The 23,171-nt window shown below is 60.2% G+C and overlaps 1 protein-coding gene across 4 annotated transcripts in view; it reads left to right on the top strand.

Annotated features, from left to right (window-relative positions):
• Positions 1–9,703, top strand: part of TBKBP1 (TBK1 binding protein 1) — a 75,305-nt gene extending 65,602 nt beyond the window's left edge. For 3 of the 4 annotated variants that reach the window (XM_075911411.2, XM_075911410.2, XM_075911409.2), the window contains exons 8-10: positions 3,048–3,166; positions 4,733–5,454; positions 6,250–9,703. In XM_075911411.2, coding sequence (XP_075767526.1) covers positions 3,048–3,166; positions 4,733–5,454; positions 6,250–6,378 — 970 coding nt within the window. In that variant the 3' untranslated portion in view covers positions 6,379–9,703. The remainder of the gene's footprint in view (positions 1–3,047; positions 3,167–4,732; positions 5,455–6,249) is intronic. The other variant, XM_075911412.2, reaches the window with a different exon arrangement.
• The last annotated feature ends 13,468 nt before the right edge of the window (positions 9,704–23,171 follow it).

The following is a 23,171-nucleotide window of genomic DNA, read 5'->3' as shown; positions in this document are numbered from 1 at the left end:
CTGGTTCGGAGGTGGGCCACCGTGGCACCCAGTGTATTAACTCACACACGTTCCCGGCCACCGGAGCAGAACCCTCCCCCCCCCCCGCCATGCGGCAGGCCCCATTCCCAGCCCAGCCGCTAGAACAAGCCCCGGCCCCCCTGCCACGTGACAGCCCCAGCCACGTGGCCACGGCAGGTCCCGGCCCCTCGCCCCAGCGGCTCCCTCATTATGCCAGAGGAGGTGGGCGGGGGAAGAATTTTTTGCATGGCCATGCAGAGCGGCAACTCTGCCTAGCGGTGATGACTATTTATTATTGGCGGGTCTCTTTCATTTTCATCTTCAGAATGAGCCCACAGAAGCCTCGTTTCTCCCGTCTCTGTCCTGCTGCGTGTCTCCAGCTCCTGCGCCCCACGGGCAGACCCTTGACCTGTCCACAGCAGGGAATGTCAGAGCCCAGCTATGCAGACTCGGGCTCATGATGTGGCCCTAAAAATAGCCATGTCGACGAGCCCCCAGGCTTCTGAGCCTGAGCCCAAAGGTCTGCATGGCTGTTTGCAGGACTGTAGTAGCCCCTAAGCATGAGTTTGCCTTTCTGGGACTTGACTCCCCCATCTGCTGAGTGGGGACAATGTCGTTGCCTTGTCCTGCTGTGGGCAGGGGGTTAGTTTCCGCAGTTTGCAGAGAAGGGAAGATAAGGCAGAAAGGGGAAGTGATGTGACCTAGGTCCCAGAGACTGCTGGTGTCAGCGGTGGGATCATCGGTCCCTTCAATAAGATTAGTAAGGGGCTGACTCCAGCATCTGTGGAAGTCAATGGGAGGCTCGGGCAGTGGGCCGGGGCCTGTCATCGCTCTCATGAGTGATCCCTGCCAGGGCCAGAGGAGCAGGTTCAGCTGCTGGACTCCCCGCGACCTAGACGAACAGGATCACCGTGGGTTTCAGGGTGCCAGGGTCGTTGCCACGGTGACTGACGGAGGACTCCATCTGCTGCAGACAGAGGAACCCCGGGGCTGCTGGCCAGGGCTTTGCTCAGCTGCCTTATTGAGCTCACCAAGGGTTGCGTTTCGTGCGCCGATTGTTCACAAACCCCTTCACCGTGGGATCCTTCAGGGCCCTTCATTTCGTCGCCTGTCACGCCCGCCCGAACAAGCCCTCCCAGGAGATCCGTCCTGTGAGCGCCGGCATGCACACAGCCCCCAACTCTGTAGGGGCGGCGGCAGGGGGAGAGGACGCGGCACGGCGCGACAGGCGGCGGGAGGGGGAGACCTGTCCGCTGCTGTTACGCGAACCATCTCCCAGGTCCCCCGGGTGTCACAGTCGCTCAGCTCAACCCGGTCGTTCGCTTTCTCGGGCCCGGCCTGGCAGCCCCCGGGGAACCTCCTGTCGCACGCAGGGTGGGCTGGAGAGGCGGCGCGGAAGTGTTGGGGAGACGGCCGCGTGTTGACGCCTGTGACAGGGCCGCGGGAACGGCGTTGACGGGGCCGGCGGGAGACGGGCGGCGGCGTCTCTCCGTGGCGGGGGTTAGTTGTGTGTTTGGGAAGCCGGGACGCCGGGGTTGCAGGCGCGACCCTCGAGGCGACCCCGGGCCAGTCACTCGGCGTCCTTCGTGGCTCGGTTTCTGTAAAGGGCGGCGTGCGCCAGGAGCTGTCCGTTTTTGTCTGGCCCCATCCTCTGGTTCATGCTTAGGAATGTCAGGCCTGGACCAGACCCCAATGGGGGGGGGCACAGGCAGGGGCTACTCCAGCCCCGCGGGGGGGCCGGCTGTGGACAGAGGCTGCTCCAGCATCCAGGTCCCGCACAGGCAGGGGCTACTCCAGCCAGGCTGGGACGCCCCCCTCCCCCACAGGCCCCTCTGTAATCGGTTAGTCGGTGAGCTGATCCACCAGGATTTTACATCCGTAGGTCAAACCCAGCCCCAGAGGACAGCCTCTGCTCCAAAGCGCGTACAGTCGGACGAGAGGACAGGAGAACAGCGGGGTGCAGAGGGGATGGCGGGGGAGCAGCCTGATGGGTGCAGCCTGATGGGAAGCGGCCTCGGCTCATTTTGTCCTAACGAGGATGTTAACGCACTTTGCCCCGGCTACAGGACCCCAGTCTTAGGGGAGATCAGAGCTGTCTGTATTCTGTTGCCGGGGGCTCACGCTCCGTGTACTGATCGTCTCACTGAAACGTGGGAAGGAGAAGCCGTTTGCCCAACATCACACGGCAGAGTTGGGACTGGCACCCGGAACCTCTAACGCTGTTATCCACCGTACCATGCTGCCTAGGGTGACCGTATCACCCTGCTTATTGTGGGCTGAATAATTCAGCAACACTTACCCTGACGATCATTTCTGCATTCTCAGTGGAGGAATGAGATGAGGGGAGGGGTGCACTTCACTGGTGCCCTCTGCAGGATGGAATTGGAACCGTTCCACTGTGTGTCATAGGCCCTCTACTGCTACCTACTAGTGGAGATTCCCCTTCAGCTCATGTGGGCTTGTGGAGCAGGGGGATTGGCATTGTGTTGCTGCGCCCCCAGAACAGGGCAGCCTGGCTGTCCTGTGTGGGATCCTTGCCAGGCGGACGCTCGCGTGGGCCTCTGTGAGCGTAGCACGTGTCCGCCACTGTCTCAGGACGTGCAGCGGGCGAGCAGGGTGGCATCCAGAGCAAGGCTAAGGAATCCAGCCCGGGGAGGCAGCTAGAAGGGGTTGGGAGCAGGATCAGGGCCTTTGGGGGCAGCCAGGGGGGAGCCGATCAGAGCCGAGCGGGTTGTGGGGGGCACCAAAGGGAGAGGGAGAGGGAGGGGGGGCAGGAGGGATGCAGGGGCCGGTCTGTCAGTCCAGGGGGGCGGAGAGAGCTCTGGGCAGAACCTCCAGTCCAGGAGCCTTCCCTCTCCCCCGGCCCCACGTCTGCTCCCGGTTACCATCTCCCCGCTGTGCCCTCCCCTTGTGGCCGGTGCTGGGCCCCACACGGCCCCCCAGAGCTCTCCCAGGGCCTGCCCCGGCCCCAGGGCGCCTCTCTCGGTCGCGGGGTGCTGGGCCTCCTCCAGGGGTTGGCCTAAGGCCTGGCCCTGCTGTCTCACCAGGGTGAACCTGGCGCTGGCCTACACCGAGCTGACGGAGGAGCTATGCCGGCTGCGCAGCCTCAGCTCCCTGCAGAGCCAGATCCTCCGCACGCTGCTGCAAGAGCAGGCCCTCAACGGCGGTGAGCATCGCGCCCGGCCCCGCCGGCGGCCAGGGCCAGGGGGTTTGTGCGCCGGGGCAGCGGGCTTGGTTCCTGGGGGCAAGGAGGGACGGGGGGGTTCGTGCGCCAGGGCGGCAGGTTTGGTTCCTGGTAGGGTTGCCAGATACTTTCACAACAAATCCCGAACATGGCAGGGAAAACATTGGTTGAGCAAAAAAGAAGGGGGGGGGGGAACCAAAACTCGTTGAGAAAAAAAAAAGTCACTATGCTTTTAAATTCCCGCGCTCCCCCGCGGAAGGGGAAAATGTCCCTGCCGGCCTTCCAGCCAGGAAACACGGAGAATACGGAACATTTTCCATGGCCGGTATTTTCTGGATTTTTTTACTGGACAGAAGATGCAATTTACCAGACTGTCGGGGCAAAAACTGGACACCTGGCAACCCTAGTTCCTGGGGGCAGGCAGGGGCAGGGGGTTCGTGCGCTGGGGCGCTGGGCTCGGATCCTGGGAGCGGGCGGGGCAGGGGGTTCGTGCGCTGGGGCGCTGGGCTCGGATCCTGGGGGCGGGCAGGGCAGGGGGTTCGTGCGCTGGGGCGCTGTGCTCGGATCCTGGGGGCGGGCAGGGCAGGGGGTTCGTGCGCTGGGGCGCTGTGCTCGGATCCTGGGGGCGGGCAGGGGCTGGGGGTTCGTGCGCTGGGGCGCTGGGCTCGGATCCTGGGGGCGGGCAGGGGCTGGGGGTTCGTGCGCTGGGGCGCTGGGCTCGGATCCTGGGGGCGGGCAGGGGCTGGGGGTTCGTGCGCTGGGGCGCTGTGCTCGGATCCTGGGGGCGGGCAGGGGCTGGGGGTTCGTGCGCTGGGGCGCTGGGCTCGGATCCTGGGGGCGGGCAGGGGCTGGGGGTTCGTGCGCTGGGGCGCTGGGCTCGGATCCTGGGGGCGGGCGGGGGCTGGGGGTTCGTGCGCTGGGGCGCTGGGCTCGGATCCTGGGGGCGGGCAGGGGCAGGGGGTTCGTGCGCTGGGGCGCTGGGCTCGGATCCTGGGGGCGGGCAGGGGCTGGGGGTTCGTGCGCTGGGGCGCTGGGCTCGGATCCTGGGGACGGGCAGGGGCTGGGGGTTCGTGCGCTGGGGCGCTGGGCTCGGATCCTGGGGGCGGGCAGGGGCAGGGGGTTCGTGCGCTGGGGCGCTGGGCTCGGATCCTGGGGGCGGGCAGGGGCTGGGGGTTCGTGCGCTGGGGCGCTGGGCTCGGATCCTGGGGACGGGCAGGGGCTGGGGGTTCGTGCGCTGGGGCGCTGGGCTCGGATCCTGGGGGCGGGCAGGGGCAGGGGGTTTGTGCGCTGGGGCGCTGTGCTCGGATCCTGGGGGCGGGCAGGGGCTGGGGGTTCGTGCGCTGGGCTCGGATCCTGGCGGGGAGTTCTCCCAAGGGCGGTCACCCCTGAGGAACGAGCCGTTCCCTGGCTCAGCCGGGCCAGGCGCCCCTCAGGGCTGGCGGAGACGGCCCCACCCCCGGGTGCTGCTGGGTGTGCTGCGGGCAGGCACCGGGGTGCCGCACGGGTCCTTGTGTTCATTTGTCCGTCCTTGTGCCCTTTGCTTTGCAGGCCAGAGACACTCCCCGCTCGCCCAGCACCGCTCCCCGGCACCGCCCTGCCCGTCCCCGCCAGGCCGCTCCCCGGCCCCCCCTCCGTGCCAGTCCCCCGCCCAGCAGCGCCGCTCCCCGGCCCCCCCTCCATGCCCGTCCCCCGCCCAGCAGCGCCGCTCCCCGGCCCCCTCCTGCCCGTCCCCCGCCCAGCAGCGCCGCTCCCCGGCCCCCCCTCCGTGCCAGTCCCCCGCCCAGCAGCGCCGCTCCCCGGCCCCCTCCTGCCCGTCCCCCGCCTCCCAGCACCGGGTGCCCCCCGCCGGCGAGAGGAACCTGCTGGAGCTGGGCTACGCGAAGCCCTCGAGCCACCACATCAAGGCCAGTTTCCAGGGGCGCCGCAGCTACTCGGAGGTGAGCGACAGCGCCGGGTACCGCCAGAGCCACTCCCTGTGGCTGCCGCCCGAGGCCTCCACGCTCCCGAAGCACCGTCCGTACGGGGAGCTGTACATCGGGGGGGCCGGCGGGCCCGGGAGCGCCAGAGACGCCTTCGAGGAGCAGCTGCGCTTCGACAAGCAGTCCTCCGACGAGGAGGAGTGGGCCGTGCCCAGCCCGCCCAGCCCCGAGGCGGGGGCCATCCGCTGCGCCTCCTTCTGCGCCGGCTTCCCCATCCCCGAGCCCGCCGCGCACCGGACAGCGGCCTCCTACTCCAGGGCCGAGCATGCGCAGTCCTGGCCGTCGATCAACGTAAGCAAGAGCCCCTACCCCGCGCCCGCTGCGAGCTTCCCCGCAGCGGTGCCGCCTGCTCTGGGAGCCCCGGCCCGAACCCCCAGATTCAGGGACCTTTGGGGGGAAGAGCGGTGGGGGCCCCCGGCTCAGGTTGGAGAGAGCTCTGCTCGGTTCCTGGCTCTGCTACCGCCGAGCTGCGTGACCTCGGGGAAGTCCCTTCACTCCTGCGAGCCTCAGTTTCCCCTGTGGTAACTCGGGAGGCGGTGCTGCTTCCCTGCCTGGCGGGGAGGAATCCGGTGTGTGGTGCAGGCCCCAGGAAAGCCCGTCAGTGGCTGAGAAATGGGGGGAGCTCTGATCCCCAGCTGGAGGTGAGCTCGGCCGGGGGGAGCCCAGTTCTCGACCGCCAGTGCCAGGCAGGACGTTCTGGCAGCAGCCAGCAGAGCTAGCGTGGCCGAGGGGCGGGAGGTTGGGGAAGGATTCCTAACCCCCAAGGAGTGGGCTGAAATTAACGCGGAGCGGGGAGCCAGGCTGATGAGCCCTGTAAAGCCAGCCGGGAGGGAGACCTGACAGGCTGCAGAACAGCCTCCGGCCAGGGGCAGGGGGGCAGCGCATAGGGAAGGCCTGGGCAGTGCCTGGTGGCAGCGGGCAGGCCGGGGACCCGGCGGGCGCATCCCCGGCTGGTGTGAACTGCGGCTTCTGCATTGACCTCGGCGAATCGGCGGAAACTCACCGGCCGGGCATCTGGGGTGGGGCCGGGGGGGCTCCTGTGAGCAGAAAGGTCATTTCTGACCCCCTCCTTCCGCCCCTCCGCAGCTGCTGATGGAGACGGTAGATTCCGACATCCGGAGCTGCCCTCTCTGCCAGCTGGCGTTCCCCATCGGCTACCCGGACGATGCTTTGATCAAGCACATCGATTCGCACCTGGAGAACAGTAAGATCTGAGCCGCCTTCCTCTCTCCTCGGCCTGACTTCCTCACAGCCCTGGCCCCCTTTGGATGCTGCATGAAACCGCGGGGAACCACCCGGCTCCCCAGATACCTCCGACTCTTCAGTAGCTGCAGGAAAGACTGAACTGTAAGAGACTCGCCTCGTCCTCGTCCCTCGGTTCCAAGTGGGTTTCTTCCCCCCCCACGGAGGAATGGTCGGATCTGCAAACCCGGGGATGCTTGTACCAGCCGGAGGAACCCAGCCTGGGGGCAGGGGGAGGCAGGACGGTCGACTGGGGCTTCTTACAGGGGGTGTCGCCTGCCTTTTACTGCTGCTTCCTTTCCAGCGCTCGCTGTGCCATTTGGTTTCTCCGAACGATCTCAGGGAGGTTGATTGCAGGTGGATCCCCCCCCCGTCCCGCCCCGACACACACGCCCCGAACGCTGCTTCGGGGAGCGGCACCGCGTGTCCATGTCCCCGGCACGTTTGAGTCTCTCTCTGCTGCCCGGCGGTTTCCCTCTTGGTCACGCTCGGTCCCCGAGTGCTTCCCAACCAACCTGCCTTGGCCTCTGGCTGCTGGCCCCAACGTCGCCCCAGCCTTTTACATGAACGCCTTCCCCCCGCCCCGTTTTCTGAGTGACACTGCTGAGAAAGGAAACCCACTTTCCAGGGCGTAGCATGGACACCCTCTAGCATTGCACTGACCTTACCGGGGGCCACACGCGGGGCTCCTCGAAAGTCAGGGGCCGCTTTTGGTCCTTGGCCCCGGCAGCAGCGCTGCGCCCCCGGCGTGTTTCTGTCCTCATTCGTGTGTCGTCTCCTCCTCCATCCCGCCACCTTGCGTGGAGCCGCTCGCTCCCGTGGACCCGGAAGAATCCGTGTCCCATGCCGTGGTCCCGCCCTCCCCTTGCCCACAGTCCTGGGACGGCCCATGGCGCCCCCATGACGGCACAATGTGAATCCCGCAGCGGCCGCCTCTCTCTCCCCGGCCTTCCCGAGCATCTTCGCCTCCGACGGATCTCCGACAAGCCCGTGCGGGCTGGCTCGCTGCCCCCTCTCTCCCGCCCCACGGCGCCCGCCCTGGCTCAGCAAAACGCCGTGGAGTGTGTCCAAAGTGCCCGCGCAGCGAAGATGCTTTGGAAATCGACCCCCTTCCCTAGCAGGACCCAGAGATGGGTTTTGCCTGGGGCAAACCGCCCCCCGCCTCCCGTTCTTTCGTCTTTCGCCGGGGTGTTGGCGAACGGAGCAGCGAGGCCCATGCTTCCCTGGGCAGGGAGAGGCGAGATGGGAACCGCTCTTGCTGCTGGCGGTGGGTGGGCTGGGAGGTAGCGTCCGCCTCTGCTGGAGCTGGCACCGACAGTTCACAGGGAGCGACTGGACCCCTGGCGTTTCTAGGGGGGTTCAGGCGCAGAATTCGGATCCCCCTCTCGGATTGTGCAGGGGGGAGGGGTAAATCGGTTTGTGGAGGGGGAGGTTTCTCCGGGGAATCCCAAGCGCCTTGGCTGAGGGAACGCTCAGAAGGGAAGTGAATGTGAATTAAAGTCCCGTGTAAACGTAAAGTGCACTAGCTCCCGATTCGCCCCTGGGGCGGACCGTTTTCTTCCACAACAAGATTTCCTCGCGCCTGGTGAGCGTCCCCCCGGTGAGCAAAGCCGACCGGGGACCAGGCTGGCATACGAGGACCCGCCAAAGGGACGTGGTCGGGAGCGTCTCCCCGGCGGGCTGAGCCGTGACGGGGGAGGTTTGCCTGTGGAACTGAGACCTCTGCAAATCAGAGGTTTCCAAACTGCCATAAAGAAGGGCTTATGGTTTAACAGGGATTGGCGCAGGGCCAACCTGCGGCTCAGGTGACCCTCGGGGCTGGCGGCGCCGTGACGGACCCGCAGGCTGGGTGGCCCGGGGATGTGTTACTGCCTGGTGGGGCTGGCGAACCAGGCGGAGTGAGACCAAAATGATAGGACCCTGCCTTGCAGCAGTCTGGCCTGCATTCTGCGTAACCGACAAGAGCCGCCCGCAGTGGGTCCAGGCAGGAGCCGGGAACCTCGTGGTCCCTTCTGGCCCTAATGGGTCCGTCTGCACGACAGTTCAACGCAGGCGGCTGGCCCTTGACTCAGGCGTGGGCTGCAGGGTGAAAAAGTCGCAGTGGAGACGTCTGGGCTGGGGCTGATCCGTGGCGCTGGCACTCTTCCGCCCACCCCCCTGTCCCGCTTAGCCCGGACAGCGACAGCGCGGTCTCCTCGCCCGGCAGTCTGACTGCGGGTGTTGCATCGCCACGGAGATGTCTGTGCGGTCAGAGAACTGTCCCAAGCAACGGGGACGGCGGCGGCCCAGTACGAGGGACCCCTCCTTCACACCGGTTTTGTGCAGATCGGGGCGGTGGGGCTAACGCCCTCTGCTCTGTCGCACTGCGTCTGTGGCCGCGGGGCCCGATCCTGCGAGACGCAGAAGAATCCCCAGCAGGCTCTGAGCACGCAGAGGTCCCACCGAAGTCAGCGAGGGGGGGGGGGATAGGGCTTGGGTCTCCTTCGAAGACCAGCTGGTGTCGATCAGGGTCGCCCCGCTGACGTCAAGGGGTCACGCTGATTTACGCCTCCTTGCCTGGAGCATCGCTCCTTTCCACACTCCGGTAACACACGCTTGCCCCCCCCAGCTGTAGATCACAGGCTGGACTTGAGTTTTCAGCAGGCGGAGTCCAGCCATATTAAAGTCATGTCACTTTAAGGTTGGGGGAGGGGTCAAGGGCTAGAGAAGTGCCCGCGAGCAATTTAATTTCCCCACTACTGACACCAGTTGTCGCACGTCCACATGAAATCTACCTCAGAGCCCAGGAGAAGCAGGAAAGATGGAGACTGGGCGGAGAGGTCCAGGCCTGTCTCCAGGGGTTCGATGCGTTCGTCATGGGGGCGCAAAGCCCGATGCGGCGACGCACGGCTCTGTCCGAAGAGCCCAGAGCGCCCCCCTTCCCCGGGCGTGGTCTGCAGAGAGCTCTCGACGGGTCGTCCGCTGTGGGCTGCTCCGGGCCTGTTACTTCACACACACACCCCCTCCCGGCCCTGGTCTAGTCGAACAGTCCAAAGTGGAACTACGTGGTGTGGTCTCATCTCCGCCCCAAACGGGAGATCCAAGCGGCCAGTCCGTCCTTGTTCTGTGCTGCATGCTCTTGACGGACCCCTCTCGATGCGGCCCACACCCCCCCTCCGGGGCCCCTGAGATCCCAACTCAGGAGAACGTGGAGAGACATGGGTCTGTATGTATCTTCCTGTTGTGTCTGTGCCCTTTGAAGAGACCCTGTGCTCTGTGAAACAGAATTAAGTCAAATAAAAGCGACCTATGGACTGAAGCATCAGCTGGCAGCCAAAATCTCTTCTCTTCCGGGCTGGGTGTTGGCTTGTGCAGTTAAATGGCCGAGGACCATTGAATCCGCTGTTTATTGCTCTAGGTCTAAACTTTTCGGCAGCACATCCCCTTTTTGATTTTTGAGAAACCCTCCCCCCGCCCCGCAAAATAGCAGCACAACTTGTTGAAAAAAAAATGGAACTGGCCGGGGCCAAAAAACCAAAACGAGCAGCAAAACTTTGGGGGTGGGGGGTTCACGCCCCTTAGTTAGGACCCCATGTTCTAGTACTTGGAGTAGGGAATTGAAAGCCAGGATTCCTGGCTATTTCCAGCTTGGGGGGAGGGTGACTGGGGGGGATATGATCTAATGGATAGAGTTGGGCACAAAGCTTCTGGGTTCTCTTCCCAAACTTTTGACAGCCACCCTGAGCTGACGGACGGTTTGTTTTACGGCACCCCGTCCTGCCCTTTTCAGGGTCAACGCCTGAGCCCAACAAGTTGTAGCACCAACAGCACGTCTCGTAGGCCTGGTCTACACTAGGACTTAGTCCGAAATTAGCCCCCCAGGCCGATGTTCTAAGTGGTGCAGCCACACGTCCAAGCCCGTTCCTCCGGAATAAGGGGCTACAGGGGTCTCCAACCTTTTTAAGCACAGGATCACTTTTTGAATTTAAGTCAATCCAGGATCTGCCTCAAACCCAATTACCCCTGCTCCACCCCTTTGCTGAGGCCCTGCCCTCCTCACTCTGAATGTGGGGTACAGGAGAGGGGGACAGAGAGACATCAATGCCAGCGCTTGATAGTCCCCCAGCTAAACCAGTCAGGATCACCTGTCAGAGGCTCTAAGATCTACTGGGAGATCCCGATCGACTGGTTGGTGACCGCTGGGCTACAGAATTCAGACTCTGTAGTCCTGTTTTTCATGAGGAGTAACACTCCTGAACTTGAAATAACAGCAGTGTGGATGCTCTGGTGCTGCTAATTGGAATGAATTGGCTTCCGGGGCTAGGTCTACACTGCAAAGATAAATCGGAAAAAGAAAGGCAATTTGAATGCCGTAAATTGCGTTGCTTTTTCCGCTTGACTGTCGAAAGAGGCTTTCCCAAAATTTGGCACAGCTGCACGGCACCAAATTTCGGGAAATACTGCTCTTTTGACAGCCCTTCCTCATACAACGAGGTTTCCAGGGATGGCAAAAGAGCGCGTCTACTTTTTCAGAAATTTTCCCAAAAAAGCGGACGCATTCCTTGGTATCCCAGAAAAGCGCTGCAATCTAGACGTAGCCCAGGTAGGCCTCCTGGGGCTCTGAGTCGGAGGCAGGCTCTGTTAATATAAACGTGCTACCTTGGACCACATTCGATTCTTCCCCGTAGCGTAGACACAAAACTTCGAACTTGTAAAATCGGGTGCCCAGAAGTTGAATTTAGTAAATTTGAAATAATTGCCTAGTGTAGAATGGGCCAAATTTGCACCCCACTTACTTTGCTGTCAGATTACTAACGCCACAGACATCCTTGGAGTTACACAAAGTGGGGTGAAGCCAGTGGTCTCAAGGACTTAGCAGTAGCTGACCAGCAAATGGAAATCCCTCCCCGAGAAAAAGTTGTTTTTGGTTTGGTTTTTTTAAATTTCTGTCCCGAATGAAAAGTCCAAAATATGAATTTGTTTTGCAGGAAGGGAGAAGATTTTCAGAAAAAAAATCCATTTGAGGAAAACCGGAATCTTGACGTTTTCCAAGTTAGCACAACAACAGGATCCTTTTCCATCCACGAGCGGATTTTTTCCCTGCTCATGTGCGGAATAAATTTATATGTGCACCGGTGCGTGTGCCCATGTGCACCACCCCACGCAAAACCTAGCAGTGGGCACTCTGCTAATCAGCTGGGTGGCGTTGGGATCTCTCCTGAATGGCTGCACAAGCTCACAGGGAACGCTGGGTGTGACCTGCACCCCAGTGCTGACAACGCTAGGTTCTCCCATCACTGCAGCGGCGTCGCTAGAGCAGCTGAAGTGTAGATGTACCCCGATCGCCTCCCTGTTTGGGAGGGTTGCAGATCATGCCGGCCAGCCTTGGTGTGAGCGAGCCCGGGACGTAGGACCCCGTGTTTTCAAACTTGTGGGTGACTTGCGCCTCTCAGAGGTGGCCCAAGCAGCCGGGGATCCTGATGGCTGTTCTAGGAAAGCGAAGGGTTGTGGAAACAGATGCTGAGTCCTGCGTCCGTACCCTTCCCTTAAGCCAGCGTTCCTCACAGTGAGCCACAGGGACGTGCCGGCAGCAGCATGGAGCCAGCAGACGGACGCTGCTCTAGCCCAGCAGTGCTGCCTCTGGGGGGGCAGGAGACGTGTGTGTGAGTGGGGGAGGAATGCACAGAGACCCCCCCACCTCACCCCAAGCCCTGCCAGAGTGGGGTGCCTGCCTGCTGCCTCGCCAGGCCCTGGCCTTAAAGTCAATGGAGTTGGAGACGCCTGCGCTAAGGCGACCCGGTGATCGGCGGGGGTGCTAAGGCAGGTTTCCTGCTTGTTGTAGGCTGTGCTGTGCCCCCAAAGCGGCCAGCAGCGGGATCCATCTAGGCGGGGGAGGGAGCGGGCACACCATGCGATACCCACGTCCCTGCACTGGCGCTTAACTCCCATTGGCTGGAAACCGGCCAATGGGAGCTGATGGGGCAGTGCCTGCGGGCGAGAACTGCTCGGGCACCCTCACTGCTGGCCGCTTGGGGGGTGCGGTGCGGTCCCCAAGACCCCTGCCGTAGTGTCGCTGCTAAGCCCCTGATCCAATCCTTTGCCCCGACATGACCCCCCCCCAAACCCCGGGACCCCTCCTGCACCCCAGGCCTGTCACTCCCACCCCCACCCTACAGCCTGGCCAAAAGAGACGTTTACACTGGGTCACAAGCAGCCACAATTTTCTTCCAGTGGGTCGCGAGAAAAAAAGTTTGCAAAGCCCTAGGGTCAGGCAAGCCCTGAGCGGCAGGTTTCCTGGTGTGGGGAGACGCCGCTTGCAACTTCCTATCTGTAGTGGGACTGCAGGAGGGCTGGAGTCGGCCCTGGGGTCCCATTGTGCTGGCCACAGCGGGAGACGGTCCTGGCGCCACAGCTCCGCGCTGGTGACCAAAAGGAGCCGGGGACGCGGCGGCGCAGAAAGGCAGCGCCGGGCCGCACAGCAGGCGTGCAACGGAGGTAGCGATGGACTCCCCTGGGATTCTCTTCTGCCCCGGGCTGGGGGGCGGCCCGGCGGCTCAGGTATCTTCTCCACCGCAAAGCCCTGAGGTTAGCGGGCAGGTGACTGAGTTCAAGGCAGCCCAGCTGACGTGCCCTGGGGACCGGGCCCTGCAGAGCCTGAGTCACAGCCCCACTGGGTTGTTTCAGGTTGACTCTGGTGTTTTCACACCACTCAGATGGGAACCGCGATGGCGGGGGAGAAATAGGACAATCAAAAGCGAAAGCAAAAGCTGTGAAGTCCCCGGGCAGGTAGGTGGGGACTTGTGTGACAACCCTCCATGCGGTACCTCCTCCCTCCCCGGGATTGGGGCCCTTTCACATCCCACACTGGGGGGGGCACGGTCAGTAAAACGTGAAACACGCGTGCTCTGGCTCCGCTCACTTCTACACGCGTGCGAGGCCCTGATCCAAAGCCCGCTGGCCCGAATGACGGGAAAAGCTGCCGGGTGGGCGTGTCCCCCTCCCACCTTACACCGCCCGGCTTTGCCAACACCTCCAATGAACCTCCCCACCACGCCTCACGGTTTGCGGGAATGCGGCCGAATCAGGGCCCGGTGGCGCCCCCTGGAGTTTATGGGGAGGAACTGCAGCGTGTCCCAGGTGTGGGGTCACCGCTCAGGGTGCTGGGGTTCTGCTGGGCTGGCGGAAAGGCCGCCGGATCGGCCGTCCCTCTCCGCTGCTTTTCAGCACAGAAAAGTGGGGCACCCCAGGGACTGGCATGGGCGCGTAGCCACTGCCCAGCAGGGGTCTGATAGCGACTGCTTATAGCACAGTCGCGGCGGGGTGGGGTGGGGTGCTGGGGCCTCTGTCCGTACACAGCAAGAGAGTGTCGCAGCCCCCTGCACTGCTCTGCTCTGCAGTCTGAATAGGCAAGATGGACTCAGGACGGGAGGGGGACAGGCCCAGGTTGGATAAGTGACTTGCCTAAAATCGCACTCCAGAGGTCATCAAGTCCAGCCCCCTGCCCCCACAGCAGGCCCAAGCACCGTCTAGATCAGGGCTACTCAGCTTGGGGGCTCCGGGGGCCACAATGATACAGCACATGCCGAGGGTCGCAACTTACGTGGGGTTGCAGCTGCATGCAAAGCTATGCAAATATTGTCTTTCACACTGAGGGGCACGAATGCAAAGATGAAGGCGAGGCTACACAACGCGCAGGCCCCGTTTAATACGAATCTGCTGATATTGATAAATTGCAACATTGACCCCATTTCCACCCCTAGGACGGCACTTTGAATGAGCAACGGCAGGCCAGGAATTGAACCACTAAACGCATCTCAGCAGAAGAGTGTTACAGTGACTCCTTTTTGGGTTTGGCTCCCACCCACGGGCACCGCAGGCCGCAAACAAACGGGCCAAGTGTTGAGTAGCCCCGATCTAGATCATCCGTTAGATGTATATCCGGCCGGCTCTTAAATATCTCCAGAGATGGAGAGTCTACAACCTCCCTAGGCAATTTAGTCCCGTGTTTAACCTCCCTGACAAGAAGTTTTTCCTAATGTCCAACCTAAACCTCCCTTGCTGCAATTTAAGCCTCTTGCTTCTTGTCCTAGCAGATGAGAGGAGGACACTTGGATTCAAACTAGGGACCACTCTCACGGCACCTCCTTTTGCATAGCTCTCTCATATTCACAAAAGGTTCTTAAAGAACAGCAACTAGCGCCCTGCGGCCAGCCCCATCCCACTGCTCAGATGCGAAGAGGAGAAACTGACCGGCCACCACAAAGAACTGACCTGCTATTTATAGCACCATTCAGTGGCCACTTCCACTTGCGAAAGGCCGACCATACGACTGCCAGCCACACGGTAGGTACTGCAGCCTCAGCATTTGCACGCGCAACACTTCGCACGGGAGAGGGGCTACAAAACCCTTTTTTTGCACGTCTCATTCACACTAATCAGGTAAACCCGACTGCTGGCCACCTGATTCCAGCAAACAAACAGCAGCAGCATTTCAGCATGGACTGCAGATTTGGTAGCCGTGTGTTTTGGAAGCTGTCTTGAAAATCTAGACTTGGTGGGAGGCCAGGAAGGGCCGTCAGATCTTTGACTCTGAACCCCCGGCACAGCAGTGCAAGCAAATTCCCGTCCTTTTTGGGGGAGAATAAAAACACTTTGGTCTGCAGCTGACGCGGCGATAAGCGTAAAAGCACAAGCCCCAAGACCAGGAGAGATTCAGATGAGGCTACAAAGCACATAGTGGTTGAAACCACAGAGGAAGCGTGTAGCAAACAAGATGTTTGGTAAGCAAAATACCCAGCGAAACGGGCGATTGGGCAGAGAAAATTCTCAAAGAAAGAGCACAGAGAGAAAAAGCTGGAGCCACACCGGGTGTAAACCGACGTAGCACCGTTTAAGACCATTTCCACATCCCCGCCCAGTGTAAATGGGAGTTGCTTCCTTGGAGTCAGTGGAGTGACACCGATTTACACTTGCTGGGTGACAATCTTGTGTTGTTGAAAAAACTGGGAAAATTGTTGAGGCTTGTGACCTCGTCCATAATGATCTCAAGCCACAGCCGAAGTAGAGACTCCGTTGATTTCAGTGGGCTTTGGACTGAGCAGGCTGGTATCATAGAATCAGAATAATAGGATCCCAGGGCTGACAGAGACCTCAGGAGTCCAGCCCCCTGCCCAAAACAGGACCAACCCTGCTTTGATATGATAGAGGTATATAATAGAGGTCTATAAAATCATGGATAGGATCGAGGTCTATAAAATCATGAGTGGTGTGGAGAGGGCGAATAAAGAAAAGTTATTTATCAGTTCCCATAATAGAAGAACTAGAGGACACCAAATGAAATTAATGGGTAGCAGGTTTAAAACTAATAAAAGAAAGTTCTTCTTCACACAGCGTGTAGTCAACCTGTGGAACTCCTTGCCAGAGGAGGCTGTGAAGGCTAGGACTAGAATAGAGTTTAAAGAGAAGCTAGATAATTTCATGGAGGTTAGGTCCATAAAAGGCTATTAGCCAGGGGATAAAATGGTGTCCTTGGCCTCTGTTTGTCAGAGGCTGGAGAGAGATGGCAGGAGACAAATCGCTTGATCATTGTCTTCGGTCCTGGTGCTGGCCACTGTTGGCAGACAGGCTACTGGCCATTTTATGTTCTAATGTAACCCCAACTCTATCATCCCAGCCAGGGCTTTGTCCAGCCAGGAGTTAAACACCTTTAGGGACGGAGATTCCAGCCCCTCCCTAGGGAACCCAGCCCAGCGCTTCCCCACCCACCTCGGGACATAGTTTTTCCTAATCTCCAACCTAGACCTCCCCCACTGTAACGTGAGCCCATCGCTCCTCGTTCTGCAACTTGCCCCCACTGAGAACAGCCTCTCTCCATCCAACTGCAGGAAGTTGAGGGCTGCTCTCAAATCCCCCCTCACTTTCTCTTCTGCCAACTAAACAAGCCCCAATCCCTCAGCCTCTCCTCTAGGTCATGTGCCCCAGCCCCCGAATCATTTTGGTTGCCCTCCGCTGGACTCTCTCCAATGCGTCCACATCCCTTCTGCAGTGGGGGCCCCAGAACTGGACACAATACTCGGGATGTGGCCTCCCCAGAGCCAAATAAAGGAGAATAAACAGTTCTCTAGATCTGCTGGCAACGCTCCTCCTAATGCAGCCTAATTGCCATTCGCCTTCTTGGCTACAAGGGCCCCTGTTGACTCATCTCCAGCTTCTCATCCACTGTCACCCCCAGGCCTTTTCTGCCGAACTGCTACGTAGCCATCGGCCCCCAGCCCGTACCAATGTTTGGGATTCTTCCCTCCCCAGGGCAGGACCCTACACGTGTCCTTGTTGAACCTCGTCAGATTTCTGGCCCACTCCTCCCACTTGTCTGGGTCCCTCTGCACCCTATCCCAGTGGCTCCCAACCTGTGGGCCACGGACCCCTGGTGGTCTGCGACGGTACTGCAGGGGGTCCGTGGGACGTTTAAAAGTCAGGATCGGGCCCATCGCGGCTCTCATTGGGGAGTTGCCCCATGGGGCTGGAACGCACAAAATCGACCCATCTGGGCCCGTGTGCAACGGGCCAGGCTGAACCATCCGCTGAGCCTTGCCTGGCAGCCAGGCACATGGGCAACATGACTTTTTTTTCTCCTCTTTCTTTTTTCCCTCCCCCCAGCCACCACAGCTAGATGGGCGCCCGAGGAGTCAGGACGCCTGGGTTCTGTTCCGGGCTCTGCCACTGGTGCACTGTGCACCTCAGTCACATCACTGCTCTGCCCCGGGCTCCCTTGCTCCCGCCGCCCGCCGGCTCCACGGTTGTGCTGCCTCTCAGGGGCTCGGGAGGAGTTCCTGAAAGGAGGAGACGTGCTTGCAGTGCCGGCCATGAGAGCCCCATGCATCCGCCCCAGGCAGGCCAGCACAGACAAGTTCCCCATGTGTTTGGGTGGGTTCTCCGGAGAGAGTCCTGGGGTGTCTCCACCGTGCCTCCTGCCGCTGGAACCTGACCCCTCTGCTGGGGAACCTGACCCCTCTGCTGGGGAACCCGTGGCTTTTGCAGGGGGGCAGGATGGGCAGCAAGCGGGCGCTTGCTGGACTCTCGGCTTTGCCTGCAGCTCTCCCCGTGCGCGGCTGCAGTCCCTTCTCGCTGTGTGACCCTGCAACCAGGAGGCGTCCCTCCTGCCCCCCCAGTGGCTAGGCCCAGCCTGGCTGATTCTCAGGAGTCTCCAGGGGTCTCCAGGGGTCTCCAGGGGTCTGGAGCAGCCCCCTTGGCCAGCTGGGTGTGCGCAGGCAGGGGGGGCCTTGCTGGGCAGCCATCGCCCGCACCCTGGTGCTGCCCCAGCGGGAGCCGCTCACCACGGACGAGGCCTCGTGAAACCCGGCACCCATGTGCCACAAGAAGCCACGGGGCACAGCTCCGAGCCCAGACTCGCCCCCCTGACGTGGGCTGGCCGGGGTGCACTTGTCCTGAGCCGATCTGCGTGGCGGGCCGGGTTTGGGGGGCGGGAAGTTTAGCACCTGGGATCTCGGCTAGCCAGGCTGTTCTATAGCAGCAGGTTTTCAGCCTCCAGCTCACAAATTGGGGGGGGGGGGGGCATCCTTTCTGTGATTGGTGGAGCGCAGGGACTTCTTGCTGTGGGGTCAGGGGCTCATGGTAGGATGGGCGTTGAGACCCAGAGCTACGGCTGGACCCCCCCCATAAAGGCCTCGTTAATGCGACACAGCTTGTAATGAACCCCCCCCCCCAAAGATCTCCACAAAGGGGGGGTTACAAAGCTGCTCTTTGGTCTGTTGGACTTTGGGCTGCCCTCCAGGGCAGGGGAGGGGAACCTAAGGCTCGGGGCGCTGGCTTGCCCGGAGCCGGCTCCCCATGATCAGGGCTCCCCCCAACATAGAGGAGCCCGCGCTGACACTCCAGCCCCTGTGCCGTTGCCCCCCGCAGGGTGGGAAAGCACAAAATCGACCCACCCGGGCCCACGTGCAATGGGTCAGGCTGATCCATCCGCTGAGCCTCGCCTGGCAGCCAGGCACGTGGGCGGCATGACTTTTTTTTTTTCTTTCGTTCTTTTTTTCCTCCCCCCAGCCAGCACCTTGCAGCCTCCGCAGGCAGGTGAGAGCTGCGTTAATGAAGTTTTTCTTTCGGGCCCGGCGCCGTCACCTGCTCGTGAATCAGACGTGCTAATGGAAATCACTTTGCCGGGCTAATTAGAACTTCATTAGCGGCTGGTACACGCTCAGAGGAGAGAAGACAGCTCAACCTGGCACGTTGGCTGGGAGAGGGGGCCGTGCTAAGCAGCGTATTCGTTCTTTGGGGGACAAGGATGCTGGCCCTCCCTTCCGGCTCTCTTTGGGGGGCTCCTAGTTTGCTCAGGGGACTCTCTTCGGCGAGAATCAGACCTGACACCGGACTGGAGCCTTTCCCGGGGAGGGGTGCAGATCGTCAGTCACCGTGCGTCTGTTCACACCCAGCCTCAGAGGGGGAGCGGCTGCAAGTTCAGGCTGGCCAGGCTCCGTTGGGCTAGACTCCCCTGTTCTTCGGGCAAAATGTGGGAGGGGAAACTGAGGCACAGAGCAGGGACGTGACTTGCCGTGGGCCACTCTGCGGCCTCCTGGGCTACCCAGCTACCTCCAGCCTCCCTCTACAGCAAGGGCCAGGACGGGGCTCTGATGGACGTGCTATAGAGAAGAGGAGGCACCGTCTGTGGGGTCGGGCTGTTTTGCTCCACCTGGGAAGGGTGTTGCCTTGTATTAACCCCCAGAGGAGGGCGCCGCGGGGGTCACGCAGCCCTGGGGTGCGTCTGGCCTTTAGCAAGGAGCTTTTGGCACCCGCAGATGGCTGGGAGCAGCAGGAGGGGGACTGGGGGAGCCCTGAGCCTGGGGGGCCGGTTCCAGGCAAGGCGGGGGCTGGATGTGGCCCCCACAAGCCTGAGGTTCCCCGCCCCTATGCTAGGGATCCCTAGAGCCCGGAAGACGTTGGGGATAAGAGTGCAACGGGGTAAGGCCTCCACTCTCGGCCACCTCTTTTCATCTCCCAGTGCCCCACTCCTGGGCCCCACTCCCCGAGTCGTGGTATGGCCCATGCATCTCATGGGCAACACGCTGCCCGCTAGCCCTTTAAGGGAGGGAGCCTAGTGGCAGAGCAAGGGCCTTCTGGGGGCTGTAGTCCGGAGGGGCTGATGGGAGGTGTAGTCCAGCAAACATGTGACTGGGGTCAGGTGACTGCAGGACTATATAAAGCAAGCTCTTGGGCCCATTTGAGAGCTAAAGGGATTGGAGAGGGGTTGAGAACTGGGCTGGGTTGGGTTCCTAGAGGCAGGATCTAGAGGAACTTGTGTGGGGCTCTGGGCAAATGGAGCTCAGAAGCCAGGGTGCCAATTATGGGAGATGAGGGGGAGTCAGGAGCCCCCCTAAAGTGTGAACCCCTGGATTTCATACTTGTGCTTAAAGCTGCAGGCCCTGGCTCCAGAGGCAGCTCTTAACTGGGACAGAGTTTGACCTGCTCCTAGCTTTGCCTTTGGGGCAAGGAGACTGTATAAACGGAGGGAGGTGAGTGATTAAGATAACGAAAGGCTGGGCACTCAAGGAATTGAAGGATCCTTAGATCATCTGGAAACCCTTGCCGGGTGTTCCGCTAAAAAGAAAGGGGGGAAGCGCAACAATGAGCGATGTGCTGCTGGGATTTGCATTTGGACCAGTTCTGATAAACTTCTCAAAGTGCTTGAAAAAAGGGGGAAACAGGGAGGTGGCGAAACCGGCAGAGGATGCAAAATTACTCAAAATAGTCAAGTGCCAAGCTGGCTGCAAACGGTCCCCAAGGGATCTCACAAAACTGGGTGACGGGGCAACACCCGGGCGGCTGGGATTCAGTGTTGATCCTTGCAAAGTCCTGCGCCTGGAAAAACAGAATCCCAACTAAACACACAAAAACGAAGGGCTCTAAACCAGCTGTGAACGCTTAAGAAAGATCTTGGAATCGGTGGGGAGAGTTGCCTGAAAACATCTGCTCAGTGAGCAGTGGCGGTCTGCAACGCTAACCGAATGCTGGGAATCGTTAGGAAAGGAATAGATAGTAAGGGAGGAAATATCATATTGCCTCCGTGTAAAGTCCTGCTACATCCACACCTGGAACTGCATGCAGGTCTGGCCACCCCATCTGAAAAAAGATGTCTTCGGTTGGGAAAAGGTACAGAAAGGGCAACGGACGTGATTGGGGGAAGGGGCAGCCTCCGTACGAGGAGAGATTAACAAGACGGGACTTTCCAGCTTGGAAAAGAAATGACTAAAGGGCAGGGGGCAGTGTCAGAGGTCTAGACAATCAGGAATGATGTGGCAAAACAGAACCAGGAAACGTTATTTATTCAGTCACCAACCGAACACGAGAATCTCACCCAGTGAAATTCATCGGCAGCGGATTTAAAAGAGACGATTTCCCCGCGGGCAGCCCATGGAACTCAGCCAGGGCCTGCGGATATTAATCAAAAGCAGCATTTACCCCATTTCCACCCATAGGGCAGCACTTTCAATGAGCAAGGACAGTCCAGGAATTGAACTGCTAAAAGGCGTCTCAACAGAAGGCCGTTCTCTTGACGGCTTTTGTGTTTGGGTTCCCACCCGCTGGCGGCGTGTACCGCGGGCCGCAAATGAACAGGCCGTAGGCCTCGGGCTGCCCACGGGCCACATGTTGAGTAGCCCTGGACTAGAGCAATGGCAGTTTGCAGACTGGGTCTGTGTCACCAAAGTGGGGGACTCACCAAGCCAGGCACCCCACTTCGCAGCCAGAGGGGAGAGCAGAAGGTTTGTTAGGCGACAGGGACGCAGCGTAGAACAGACATGTCTGCACAAGACCCAGGAGCAGCCGGTACCATCCATCTTGGAGACGTGGGGCCCCAGAACCAATGCCCTGACCCTCTCCATGCCCCCCAGCCATCTGAGACTAACCGCCCAGCCTTGCCCCTCCTCCGGCCTTTGGCCTGCTTCCCGGGCAAGCAGTCACCTGGTGGTGCCCCTCCTTGGCTCACGTTACGAAGGGCATCGGCGGAGCAAAATTCCCATCCCCATCTAGGTAGTGATGCCGTGCCTGGGGAAACTGAGGCACGCACACACGGGGTGACTATAGGGCAGTAGCACTCCATGTATGGTGAATAAAACCCCCACCTTGTCCCAGGCTGACTTCAGGGAGAGGAGAAAATAACCAAAATAACTGTCCGAGCGGCAGAGGGAAATTCTGTCCCCCACCCCCTGACCTCTAGCAAGGAATGAAATGCCAGTCGACACATGACCTCCCCCCCACTCAACACTCCCTCTGGTGGGAGCAGGGCCAGGCAGCGAGAGCGTGAGCCCACTGCTAGCCGAGCTCTGTGTCCAGGCGCTGTGGTCCAGAGCGTGATGCTTCCTGCTACTGACCTGCCCCGGGGCGCGCTGTTCCTCGTCCCCATCGCCAGCCTGCCGGGCTGGTCCTAGTAGGAGAAGTCCACCTGGTTCACGTCGGTTTTCCCTAAGCTCTCTCTTCCCCAACTAGCACAGCTCAGATGGGAAAAGTGGCTGGGCCCGGCTTTTGGGGGTGGGCAATATTGGGGGAGAGGTATGGAGGGCCTGGGGGGGCAGATCCGGTGCCCTGGCAAGAAGCAGGCAGGAGGACCAGAAAGAGGAAGGCCCTTAGACATGGCTCAGCTCCTGGCATCCTTCCACGGACTCTTTCCAAACAAAGGCTCAGGCTCAGGCCCGGTGTCTGCTTTGCTGCTTCATCAAGGGAAGGGAAGGGAGCAAACATCTGGTAGGTTCTGACCGACATGCAAATGTTCCCAGACATTGACGTTGGCCCAGCTCAGGACGCGCACGAACTCCGAAATCTCATATGTTCCCAGAAGAGGAAAGCTGGTCTTGATCTGTCGCTAGCTCTGCTGTGGCCCCACATGGCTAAAAAGGGGATAACCAAGTGTCACATACAAAGACATACGTGGGTCCTGCAGCTTAGCTGGCCCGGGATGGCAGTGTCCATCCTAGCAGTACATAGCCTGGGACCCTGCGAGCACACCCAGCAGCTGGCTCTAATCTGCTTTAACCCATGCACTTGAGCTGGGAAACTATTAAGCAGTAAACAAGTTTGATCTCGGTCTCAGGTTGTAAGAGTGATAAGAATTGTGTTGAGCCAGTATGCGCATACCCGTAAACAACTAGGCTACGTCTAGACTGGCATGATTTTCCAGAAATGGTTTTAACGGAAAAGTTTTCCGTTAAAAGCATTTGCGGAAAAGAGCGTCTAGATTGGCACGGACGCTTTTCCGCAAAAGCATTTTTTGCGGAAAAGCGTCCGTGGCCAATCTAGACGCACTTTTGTACAAAAAAGCCCCGATCACCATTTTTGCGATCGGGGCTTTTTTGCGGAAAACAAATCTGAGCTGTCTACCCACTGGCCCTTTTGCGCAGAAGTTTTGTGCAAAAGGGACTTTTGCCTGAACAGGAGCAGCATAGTATTTCCGCAAAAAACACTGATTTCTTACAGTAGGAAGTCAGTGCTTTTGCGGAAATTCAAGCGGCCAGTGTAGACAGCTGGCAAGTTTTTCTGGAAAAGCGGCTGATTTTCTGGAAAAACTGGTCAGTCTAGACACAACCCTGTAGTATAACTAGTGTAGGGAGACATGTGCCCGGTGAGTCTCACTAGGGACCTAGACTTCAGAGGGTGCCATGGATTCCCCTAGCTGGAGCCATGTCCACTGTGGCCTGGTGCAAGGTGACAGGAACTGGGCTCCCTGCAGACTGAAGGGGCATAAGCATTTCTAAGTGCCTGTTACTCTCTTTGATGTGTTGCTC

Source organism: Pelodiscus sinensis, chromosome 29, assembly GCF_052426305.1.
Source record: "Pelodiscus sinensis isolate ZL-2025 chromosome 29, ASM5242630v1, whole genome shotgun sequence".
In the NCBI taxonomy this organism is placed as follows: domain Eukaryota; kingdom Metazoa; phylum Chordata; order Testudines; family Trionychidae; genus Pelodiscus; species Pelodiscus sinensis.
This window is presented reverse-complemented; position numbering and strand designations above follow the sequence as displayed.